Genomic DNA, 12,301 nt, shown 5'->3' with positions numbered 1-12,301 from the left:
ATACCTGATAGATATTACAGAGTCCCTGACTCTCTCGCCTTTCTGTACAAAAGCCCTGTTGCTGACCCTGAAACTATTTCTCAGGGACCCAAAGGGATTAAGGCCTCATCAGCAAAAAACCCAGTTCCCTCTGACAGAGATTCCAGAGCATTAAACAGATGTGGAAAGAAGGTATGTACGTCTGCAACTTTAACAATGAGAGCCTTGAATTGTCAGTTTCACATGCTAAAATATCAGCAATTTTTGATGTCTCAGTTGAAACAAAAGATGCTTCCAGATTCAGACCCTCCTAACTTAAAAGAAATGCAGGATTTATTGCATGCAGCTGAACAGGTAGGAAAACATACTTTGCAATGTGGGTTTGATTCCTTAGAGGCCTCCTGTAGAGCAGCAATGGCTCTGTCATTAGAAGGCATGCTTGGTTAAAAGAACACACATTACCAGATCATCTTGAGGTCAAATTATTGGATGCACCTTTGCCACGGGATGTGCTGTTTGGAGTTAAGGCAGAGGAGGTATTAAAGAAAATGGAGGATAAGGCAAAATCTATGCAAACGGTGAAAGATTTCTTACAGGTTCAGCCTCCTCGTTTTAGCAGAAATTGGCCAACAAAGAATTGGTCCTTTCCAGTCACAGATAGACCTCAAAGGGGCAGATACAGATGTCCAAGAGGTAGAGGTCAGACGCAAGGCCCTTACAGGCCTCGACAGTGGGGCACACCAGGCCAAAAAGAAGGGGAAGACAGGCCTCAACCTTATAAAAACCAGCCTCAACGACTTTCCACTACAGCTGCCAAACAGCTGTCTCTTGGCAGCCCCCTTAGGAGGAAAACTGGCACTTTTCTATCACAACTGGCATTGCATCACCAAAGACAAATGGGGTCTCAACATTGTATCTCAAGGTTACAGGTTCCATTTCCACACCTTTCCAAGGCTAAATGGAATGCCAAATCTGCCACCAAATCAATGGGCAGAGGCTCAAAAACAAATTACAGCACTCATGGACATGAGAGCTATTCAAAAGGTACCACCACAGGAACAAGGACAAGGATTTTACTCAAGACTCTTTCTGGTTCCTAGAAAGGACAAAGCCTGGAGACCCATTTTGGACCTTTCTACACTAAACACTTACCTGGATGTTCTGAAATTCAAGATGTTGACACTACAGCAGCTTCTTCCCATGCTGGGCAAGAAAGCTTATCTCATGACTTTGGCCCTCAAAGAGGCATACCTGCATGTCCCTATCAGACAAAATTGCAGAAGATACCTCAGATTTCTTGCTGGTTCAATGCATTATCAATTCTATGCATTGCCCTTTGGCTTATCTACTGCGCCCAGGGTCTCCACAAAGTGCCTGGCACCAGTAATTGCATTTTGCAGGCAAAAAGGAATTCAAATTTATCCATACCTGGATGACTGCCTGATTCAAGCAGAGAGCAAGGACATTCTATTAAAGCATCTGGCATACGTAAAAAAAGTTAAGTTGCCTGGGGTACACAGCAAATGAAAAGAAATCAAAACTAGTGCCCTCACAACAGATAATATTCCTGGGTGCCAGCTTGAACACAACGGCCCAGATGGCTTATCTCACGCCAGACAAGCAAGGACAACTGACTCTATTTTCAGTTAATGGCAACAAAGACCCAACTCCCTGCAAGAAAATTCTGCAGGCCTTGGGCTACATGGCATCTTGCATACTGCTAATTCCATATGCCAGACTGCATATGAGGAAACTACAATGGTACCTAAAGAGTGTATGGTCTCAACACTGCCAAAGTTTGTAAACAGTTGTACCACTAATTCCTTGCCTACAACAGGAGTTTCGATGATGGGCACAAGCTTTTCACCTCAACAAGGGACAGCCTTTCACTCAACCCACAGCCAGGCAGACACTGACAGCAGATGCATTGAATTATGCCTGGTGAGCACACATGGCAGGAAAATGTATCCAGGGCGAGTGGTCCACAGAGCAAAGACATCTCCACATCAATCAAAAAGAGATGCTAGCTGTACAAAATACTATTATAGCTTCCAAGGACCTACTGCATTTAGGACAATTACTATTAGAGACAGACAACACCACAGTTATGTGGTACATAAGCAAGGGGGCACACATTCCTACTCCCTCTGCAGACGAGCCATGACCTTGTGGAACATAGCTCTAAACTACCAAGTTCATCTGCAAGCACAGTTCCTGCCAGGAGAGAAAAACACACTGGCAGACGACCTAAGCAGAAACATTATGGACCCACACGAATGGGAACTGAACCCACAAATATTCAGAATGATAACACAAAAATGGTGGAGCCCGGACATAGATCTGTTTGCTACCCCAAAGAACTGCCAATTACAGAAATTCTGCACAAGGAGCTACCATCCACAAGCATGGAAAGTGGATGCCCTCTCATTCAGCTGGAAAAAACTACAAGTATACGCTTTCCCCCCTTTACCTCTCCTTCCAAAGGTACTCATAAAAGCCAGGCAGGATGAGTCAAAAATGAACCTGATTGCACCAGACTGGCCACGCCAGCACTGGTACCCAGTCTTAAAAGAACTTAACACAAGAACTACCCTGGATTTTACCACAAATTCCACAGTTGCTGACTCAGCACAACAATCAGATACTTCACAGCCAGCTAAAGACCTTAAATCTAGCTGCATGGAAAATTCCTTAGTCAAGCAAGCAATGCCTCTCTCCAAAGCTGTTATATGGATGTCATTCTGGAGGCCAGAAGGCCTAGCACTAGGAAAGCATACTCGGACAAATGGAAGAGATTCTGTGCCTGGAACCAAGCGCACAGCCTTGACCCTCTAGTCCCAAACATTCCTCAGATACTGCAATACTTAACTGAGATGCTGGACAAGGGCCTCTCTTTTTCATCCATCAAGATCCATGCCTCCGCTATCTCTGCTCATTACAACACGGATCCACCAATTTTTTCTAATCCTTTGCTCAAACAATACCTCAGAGGGGCTAAAAACATAAGACCGCCCCGTAGAGCACCAACACCTACTTGGGACCTGAATTTTGTTTTGGAAAAATTTACGTTACCTCCTTTTGAGCCAGCTAACACAGCAGAATTAAAATACATCTCTTGGAAAACTGCTCTGCTATTGGCAATAACATCAGCACAAAGAGTTTCAGAATTACAGACACTAATGGCAGTGGAACCTTTCCTCATCTTCCACCAGGACAGGGTGTCTTTAAGAACTAACCCTACGTTTATGCCAAAGGTGGTATCAAGTGTGGCTCTAAACCAAACTATTCACTTGCCAACTTTTTATCCAAAACCACAGAACAAAGTGGAGAGGCTACTTCATTCTTTGGACATTCACAGACAGTTACGCTTCTACTTGGACAAAACCAAAGCTTTCAGAAAATCTGAACAATTATTGGTAGCATACGCTGCAGGAGCACAGGGAAAAGCCATTTCAAAGCAGACTATTTCAAAATGGATAGGATACTATACGTTTCTGCTATACACACCATGGGAAACCTGTACCTAACAGCATTAGATCTCACTCCACCAGGGCAACAGCCACTTCAGCTGCCTACCTCAGAGGAGTACCTACCAAGGATATTTTGGAAGCAGCAACATGGAGTTCTGTGCATACCTTCACCAAACATTACCATTTGCCTTTATACTCCAAATCCAGAGCTGGCTTCGCCACTGCTGTACTGCAGGGCCTTATAGCCTCCCCTAATGCCTTATAGATGCAGCCTCCATACCTCAGCTTTGGGATTCCACCGAAGTGTAATGACTGCAGCAGTGTAACACGATGAACATAGTACAGTTTTGTACCTACCATAAATGTAGATGTTCGAGTGTAAACACTGCTGCAGTCCAGGTTACCCTCCCTCCTTCCCCTCTTACTTTCTGATATTTACCTAGGGCATATACCCTTTATTACCTATGGGGGGAGTATTTGCTGGTAACTAAAAATGGTTGTTTGCTTTTCTTTTGTATTTTTTAATAGCAATTTGTATTGCCTACCTATTTGGGGGCACCTGACATCTGGGGCAAGAAAAACTGAAGAAAATGGCATCGGCTGCATCTTATATACCCCCTGTCGCACTGACGTCAGGGAGTAGTCGACAGCAACTGACACCGGACCAGGACTTTGGAACTCTGGCCGAGTGCGGGACCGCCTGACGGAAGGATAACCCAAGTGTAATGACTGCAGCAGTGTTTACACTGAAACATCTACATTTATGGTAGTTACAAAACTGTACTTTCTGGGGTATTGGTATTTACTTTTTACTGGTGGTGTTTTTCCCCACCATAACCTAGCTCCCTATTTGGGGGGCTCCTGACATTTGGGGCAAGAAAAACTGATGTAATGGCATCAGTTGCCTGTTTTTATACCTCTGACGACCTGACGTCAGTCTTTGAGGACAGCATCCGACGCAGAAATACTAAGTCTCTGGTATTCGGGCTGAGGGCTACCTGCAGGCAGATAACCCAAGTGTGATGACTGCAACAGTGAATACACTTGAATATCTACATTTATGGTAAGTGTACACAACTGTACTTTCTGGACTCAGTTCCAGACCTTCTGACGCGCATGTCAGGAACACACCACCCCTCCCTTCAGACCCTCAAGTTGACAGCTTGGCTGCTCCATTTCCAAATATCATCAGGCTTCCTACTCTCACGCCAGCAGTAAAGCACATACTAATTTCTTTGTATAAGGCCTCATCCTGAAAGTTATATCTCAGTAAATGGAGAAGGTTATCTTATTGGGCTTCAGACAGAAATAGTGACCCTTTTTCTGCGCCGATTAGCTCTATTCTTGATTTCCTGGCAGAACTGTTTCATAAAGGCTTCGCTGCAGCTACTTTTAGAGTTCAATCGGCTGCAATTTTCAGTTTTCATATTAAGTGGCTTAACTCCACATTTGATATCCCACAGATTATGCAAAGCATTTCTAAAGGGCACCCGTTTTTTAAGACCTGCCATTAAAGATCCCCTGCCACCTTGGGATCTAAATTTTGTGCTGTCTCGTCTGATTCTTCCCCTATTTGAGCCCGCATCAGCATGTGATATCAAATTCTTATCATGGAAAACAATTTTACTGATTTCTATCACTTCTGCCAAAAGAGTCTCTGAGCTTTAAGCTTCATCAGTCGGACCTCCTTATATGATTTTCCATAAGGGCAGGGTGTCTTTGTGAACTGATCCATCCTTCTTACCAAATGTGTGCTCAGAAACTAATCTTAATCACTCTATTGAGCTACCAGTTTTTTCCCCCAACTGTGGCAACAAGGCAGAATATATGGTCCATCAACCGGACGTGCATAGACAACTACACTTTTTTTTTTACACAGAACTAAAGTTTTCAGGAAATCTGATCAGTTGTTCATCCTCTTTTCAGAGGCTAAGAAAGGTGATCCTGTTTCGAAGGTGACACTTTAGAGATGGTTTTCAAAATGTATCACATTTATTTATACTTCTAATAATAGAGATATCCCCATCAAAATCAAAGGTCACTCCACAAGGGCAATTGCAATATCATCTGCGTATCAGGCTAGGCTGCCACTAGATAACATTTGCGCTGCTGCAACGTGGGCAAAGCCTCACACCTTTATTGCTCATTACAAAGTAGACATGGCCTCCAAGGACAGGGCCTCCTTTGGTTCCACTGTCCTGAAGAATATACTCCCGTGAGCCGCCCAGGAAATATGGTGCTAGGGACGCTATTCCAACCGTAAGAATGAATGCAAGATAGGATAACCTAACAAAAAAGTTATGTACTCACCATAACGTTCCATGTTTGTTGTCCATCTTATCATTCTTGCATCTTCCCCCACCTTCCCCCAGCCTACAGCTTCTGGAGGACCTAGAGAAATGTTTCCTTTTACCAAGGAAGTTTTCTGACTTTCATACTGCCTACTGAAATTTCCTTTAATTCTATAGGGGTTAATACTTCAAGTATCAGCAAACAAGATGTAGGGAAGCACACTAGTGCATCATGGGATAGGGATTCAGCCACGAGCCAAGTTGAAGACTTCAAGCTTTAGAATGTGGCCGAGTCAGAACCGAGGATTGGTTCCAAACCCAACCAGTAAGAATGAAGGCAAGATGGACAACAAACACGGAACGTTATGGTGAGTACATAACTTCTTTTTTCATCCCCCCCCATAAAATGCATGGAAGAGAAATCCTTTAGCTGTAGTTTGTGTCCCCCACCCTTGTAAGACAGCCCAACCCCCAAGTGAATAGTACAGTGAGAGGAAGCATTGCAGGCAGTGGGATTCTCTGCAGAGCATAGTTGGTATAGAATTTCTCGTAGTTTCACAAAACACACGTTCTTAAAGTAAATACAGTACAGTGCCTTTCATGGAATTTGTTTTGCAGTGTGATTAGCTTTTTAATTACATCACCTTTAATAAAAATGATGTATATACTGTCTGGTTAAAATGTTCTTTTATCCTCTCTAGCAGTATGTGTGCTCGTAGTGAACATCATCGGTTAGAGAGGTACTGACACCTCTAGGAAATCTTTTTAAAGCAGAATATTTAGACACAATTCAGCCTGTGTTTCTTAATCTTTCTGTATCAGGTATCCACTTGTTCACTGTTGCTGAGGACATTTTCATTTATGTCGGACTCTGCCTCACCTGAAGCCCCTTTTACCTCTTTTTTCACTTTTCTGTTTAACCTGTTCTCTGATTAGACTGCCTTAAACATCTCCACAACAGAAAGTTAAAATCATGCATGCTGTGGCTTGTGATTTAAAGTGTACAGTAATGTATTTAGTAGTCTTGGTATTTTTAATAGAAAACGTTTTGCTTTCTGTCATTATAGTATAATATGAAATTAGTCAGCTGTCTCACCTCTTTATCAGGGAAATTTTTGAGATCTGAAATCAAGATTAATCCTTTTCCATTGTTATTGGTAATTTGACAGGAGGGTGAGGCTCCAGAGTAGCTAGTGAAACTGTTTGCAAGCTGCATAAGTGGGTATTGTCGTACTTCAGCACTTTAATTTGTGGATCTTTGCAGTGCTTATTAGAGTGAATTGTTTGGCTGAAAGGCAAATATTTTAAGTGCTCTTTCATGTGAGGTAAACTACCATTTATTTTATTAGTTACCCCAAAATGCATCTGTGAAAGAAAGTGTCAAGTGATATGAGGTACTCCATATACATATTATCCATTGTTGGTAACTTTTTCTTTTTTTTTTTTAAACATCATTATTAAATCATTATTTTAAGTTGCAGCACAAGGTCATACATGTTTAATCCATTTCAGAGATACGGTGAGTCTTAGTAGCATGTTCCAGAAAAATGGGTTGTAGTGCAGGCTGCAACATGGAGGTGAAACCAGGCCATCATAGAGCACCAGAGTGGCAGACTTTGACCTTTTCTGTTACATGCTTCCTTTCATTGCTGAGACTGGGAGTACTTTTTTTTTTTTTTTTTTTTGGCCAGGGTTAAAATTTGTATCATGTTTTTATTTTGTAGGCATTGGCTGTTGATCTGAAGAAGCTCCATTGCTGGGAGCTAGGCCTTCTGACAGCTGGCCAGCGTCAAGAGCCTAGAGGCTGTACTTTTGTCATTTAAGTAGCATTTATTAACATTTTCCAAAATATAACTCATGATAAACATCAACAGTTATTTACATATATTGACAACATTTTTAATTCACTTAACTATGCAAACACTGTGAATAATAATTTTAAATCTGGTGTAGTCTTTTCCATATGAAATTTCTCTGAATCCAGATTATAGTATTTTTAGGTTGCTGACCAGTCTGTCGAGTTTATGTTCTTGTCCATTCATCTTGTTTGCCTTAATGATTCTGTTTCACCTTGCCAATATTGAAGTGAGTTTGTGTGTATCCGTGTTGTGTTCCATTGTTAAGCTATTGCATTAGTTAGGGGAAATTTGCATCATTTCTGAGTTCTGCTTTCTGCAGGATGGCAGTAACCCAAACAGACTAAGACAAGGATGATTAATTCATCCACTTAAGGTGAGTACCTGACACAGCTTTTCTTTCTGATGAGCAAAAAAAGGCATCTTTTTGCGCTGTTAATGCTCTTTGCTGGTTTGTAGTTAGTCTGTGTAGAGGCGCTACAGAGCAAATTGGTTGCTTGGAGGCATGCTAGGTTGTTTCTTAATTAAAAATAAACAAACATGAACATTTAAGTCTGAAAGCAGCATGTACAATTTTTTGTATGGATGCATTGATAATGAGTGTGCTGTGAAGCTGAAAAAATGGATGTTATTTCCCACTTTTGGGAACTGGTGCCCACTTGTTAAAATGCAGTACTGTCCTCCATTCTGAGGGGCCATTCACACTTCACTTTTTGCCATTAGATTATTGCAGTTTTATAGTTTGAGGTACAATGTTTTTTTTCCCCCCAAGGTTTTCAGAAGTTGAACTTGTAAAGTGAAGACAGTAATTCCTTGTTGGTTAAAGCTGAGAGTCTTAACTTTCTATGTCCCTTGAAAAGGTCGTGCTTAAACAACAAACTTGTAAATACACAGATGTTGTTAAAAAAAAAAAAATAGCCTGTCAGCACAGAAGGAGACTGTATCTCTGTGTTGTGTGCATCACCTTTGCTGTGGGTTCAGGAACAAGTCTGTGCTTTCCGAGAAGTGACAAGAGGGGAAAAGACTGAGCCCATCTACAGGACTACAAAGGTCAATGGTGTAGCTGCGTTGGTTCCCTCGGTATGAAATTTAGCATCCTTCTAGCTTTACCTATTGTGGTGGGATACCGGTAGCTTGAGTCTGCAAAAGGCATATAGATTACACTGACTTTGACTGATTTGTACCTGTATGAAATGTGAGTGTCATAGACAAGAAAAGCTACTTTCCAGGCCAGGATGGTGAACTCTACCAGTTCTCCATTCTTTTAGAGTTGTTACAGTTACAACGGTCACTGACAGCGAGTAACAATAAAGTAGAGATGTCAGGGTTAAACCAAGTGTCTTGAAGAGTGGAAAAGAAATTGGACCAAAAAAACAATAGTTTTGAAGTTGTACCTTTTTATATTCCTTGAGTAGCACTGGTGAAGAATCCATTACTATGCTAGACTGCATGAGATACAATCAGAAAAGTCCATGCCTTGTATCATACTTGGGGGAGAAATACAAATATGTGTAGGATTAAGCATTTTTGTACTAAACTCTTGTTAAGAATGCAGACCTGCTGAAATCAAAGAACCTGTCACTGTGCAAATCTCCTTATTGATGCAGAATGAGGGGAAACTAAATACAAAAGAAGAAATATAGGCTGAATTGTGTCTAAATATTATGTTTTTCAAAGTTTTCCCAGAGGCGTCAGTAGCTCTTTAAAAAGCAACAACACAAGCTGCCACATCAATGAGGTAGATGGCTTAATTTGTCTTTAGCAGACCTCAAAAAGAATGAGAATTTTGCTGAATAAGGTTTGAGAATGCAGAAGACTTGTATTGGGTAACTACATAAGAGTGAAGTGCTTTAATGCATGACTTCTGTTTGTGTGTTTTGTTATTAATCTGTTCTGCCTTCTTTCTTTCTTTTCAAACTGGTATTTATTTTTCAGGTTTTATTCCTACGGTAACAACTTCCACTGTAAGTCTTTTAGTACTATATTGTACCTATTTATATTTCTCTCGAAAGTATTAAGGTATTCTTAACTTTTGGGGTTTTAGTCACATGTATCAGTCACCACCTGGCCATTTTTTGAAGTAGTCTAAATGTCCTTCTGCATGAGGCTAAATGACTGTGACTGTGTTTCAAAAGCATCGGTTAGCCTGACCCACTGTCATTGCAGTGTTACCCAGCAACTATGTTCAGTTCTTCTTGCCACTTTGAAACTGTTGGCCAAATTATTGCATTTTCCATTGGGGAGTAGTTTTGTAGGTCCTGTAGCCAACGAGAAAAAAGTCTATCAGTAAATATTTAAAACTTCTATCTTTCGGAGGACACTTGGCACTGCTTGTTGAAATTGGTCACCTCCTTGGGTCACTCCATTAAAAAAAAAAAAAAAGTAGTTAAGTAAAAATGGTATATTTGGCACAGTTTTTGATGAACTTAAGTGAAGTTATCTGGTGGATGATGGAATCGAAACATTTTGAAGGGGAATTTAGTAGAGAGCTGGAAAGTTCTACGTACAGTAGCTAAATATGTTTAAAAAATATGTATCTTTAATAAAAATAAATATATATTTTGAAGTTCATGACCATGCCAGGCACTCTTGAGCTGTTAAACCAGGTTCCTATCACATAGTCGAACTTGTACAAGTTCGAACCCCATATGGTCGAGACCATAACTTCGAACTTGTACAAGTTCGAGCGTTTAAACAGAAATCTCCGTAAGGGGAGGTTTCAGTTCATTTCAATGTGGTGTGATCTCGGAGTTGGTATATTTAAGTAGCAGGGGGTGTAGGTGGTGCAGGGTGGCTTGCCCCCTGCTTACAACAGTTTATTTTGTTTTTACTTCTCTTTTTTTTTTTTTTTTAAATCACTAGTCGAAGTTTTGTAACTTTAACTTTGAACGGAATGGTTCGAACATTCCGTGTTCGAAGTTATAAAACTTCGACTATGTGATATAGACCCGTTAAACCATAAGTGTATGAAATAAGAAACAAGGTAGTTAAGACAGCAAAACCCTTCAACAGCATTTAATTGGAATGAAGTGTAAGGTAAAAAAAAGCAAAATTAAAAAATGTGTGCGAGTCACAAAGCAATTCTGATGGTAGAGTAAGTTGAACAGATGGGAATCACTTAAGTGGATTGGAGAGAAAAAGAAAGAAAGCAAAACCTGAGGCTTTGTAGTGCTCTGGAAAGGAAAGAAAAGATCGATTTTCTTTTAATGAGGAAACCATTGAGAAGTGAACTGGGTTAGCAAAGGATTCTTTGGAGACTGCACTAATGAAACATTTCCCACTGCTAGACCACAGTCAAATATGGGAAACCTTGACTCATACTGATAGTCTTGACTTGTTATGAAAAAGAACAGGCACTACGGAAGTTGTTAACTGGGCAGAAAAATCTGTGGTTGGCATATATTTTTTTTTTTTTAGAGCATGATTAGTCTGAGGTGACATTGAAAATATCCCTTTCATTTTGGAGAAATGAAATAGGAGTGCAAGTAACAAAACTGAAGATGTTATGTGGTCCTATCTCGCCTCCATTCTTTACTCATGGGTTTGGAGCCGAGAATCGGCTCCGACTCTGCCAACTATTTCTCTAGTACGAAGTCTCTAATTGGCTGGGCTAACCCGGTATCCCAAGATGCTCAGCTCCGAACCCGTGAGTAAAGAATATAGGCGAGATGGACCACATACATCGATCGTTATGGTGAGTACATAACTAACTGTTTACTTGTTTCTTGCTGTCTTAAATGTGTTCTGGAATGGTAAAGTGTTAACATTTGACTTTCTGGATGAAGCAGTTGGGAAAAGAAGAGTTAGCTCTGAGACTTTCCCAATTTTAAGTAAAGACAAGTAGTCTGTTGAAGTGAGAGGTATTGATACTAGTGGAGAAATAGAGGATTGTGGGGAGGAAAGGTCTTATTTAACTGAAGACATGACTGTACAGGTGTGCTGTCTCTAGGATTATTATCATTGGATAGACTTGAATATTCCATTTGGTTGAGTTGAACTTGGGGTTGTAATACAAGCATGTTTTCTAAATACAGGTTTTTGAAAGACTTACCCTGCAAACAGTTGTGATGACTAAAGTTGACCTAAGTATGGAATAAGCAATTATTTTTACATTCTTTGATGGTAATTTTTGCACCTGTGATGGAAATGACAAATTTGTGTAAATATGTTGCCAAATTTGTCATTAGAAGTTGGATTTTTTTCCATGTTGGCCGTAACTTAAGGACTTTTGAAGTAATAAATGTTTCTGCATATGCCTTGTATTTCATTTTAATTTAATGTCATTTAGAGTTGAGGCATGAGATGAGAATTAAGAATGTAAGAAAGTATGCAACTCTTGAGTTTTAATTGAGCATTAACCATTTCAACAAACATTAATTTAGTGTAAATGCACAGTAGTGAAGGGCTACCCTTACATATTTATTTTATTTCTTATTCCTGGTGTACGGCAAATGAAGTAGGCACATGCATGTAGGAGATTTAAATAAAGCAAAAACAAATATGTAATTATTTATTAAATTGTATTTAAAAGCATTCAAAGTAGAAGTTTACTGAAAATCCAGGAAAAGTTATAGATAAATTCTTGATGCATTTAATGCCTGTGTTTCTCATAGTTTGTTGCTTTACTAGGTATTTATGTTTTTTAAAGTATAAGATGGAATTTAATGGTACAGAAGTATTACTAAACTGTAGGACAAAGGCAGTG

At 40.1% G+C, this 12,301-nt stretch overlaps 1 protein-coding gene across 2 annotated transcripts in view; it reads left to right on the top strand.

The window, feature by feature from the left end:
- GSK3B (glycogen synthase kinase 3 beta) overlaps positions 1–12,301 on the top strand; it is a 1,987,846-nt gene that overhangs the window by 1,194,633 nt on the left and 780,912 nt on the right. Inside the window, exon 9 of one of the 2 annotated variants that reach the window (XM_044071503.1) lies at positions 9,273–9,334. The exons of the other annotated variant lie outside the window; for it this stretch is intronic. Within the exon in view, the coding sequence (XP_043927438.1) occupies positions 9,273–9,334 (62 nt within the window). The remainder of the gene's footprint in view (positions 1–9,272; positions 9,335–12,301) is intronic. 2 annotated transcript variants of the gene reach the window in all.

This window comes from Protopterus annectens, chromosome 5.part0, assembly GCF_019279795.1.
Source record: "Protopterus annectens isolate FY-2018-M chromosome 5.part0, PAN1.0, whole genome shotgun sequence".
NCBI lineage: Eukaryota > Metazoa > Chordata > Ceratodontiformes > Protopteridae > Protopterus > Protopterus annectens.
The sequence above is the reverse complement of the archived record's forward strand: the minus strand, read 5'-3'. Positions and strand labels throughout refer to the sequence as shown.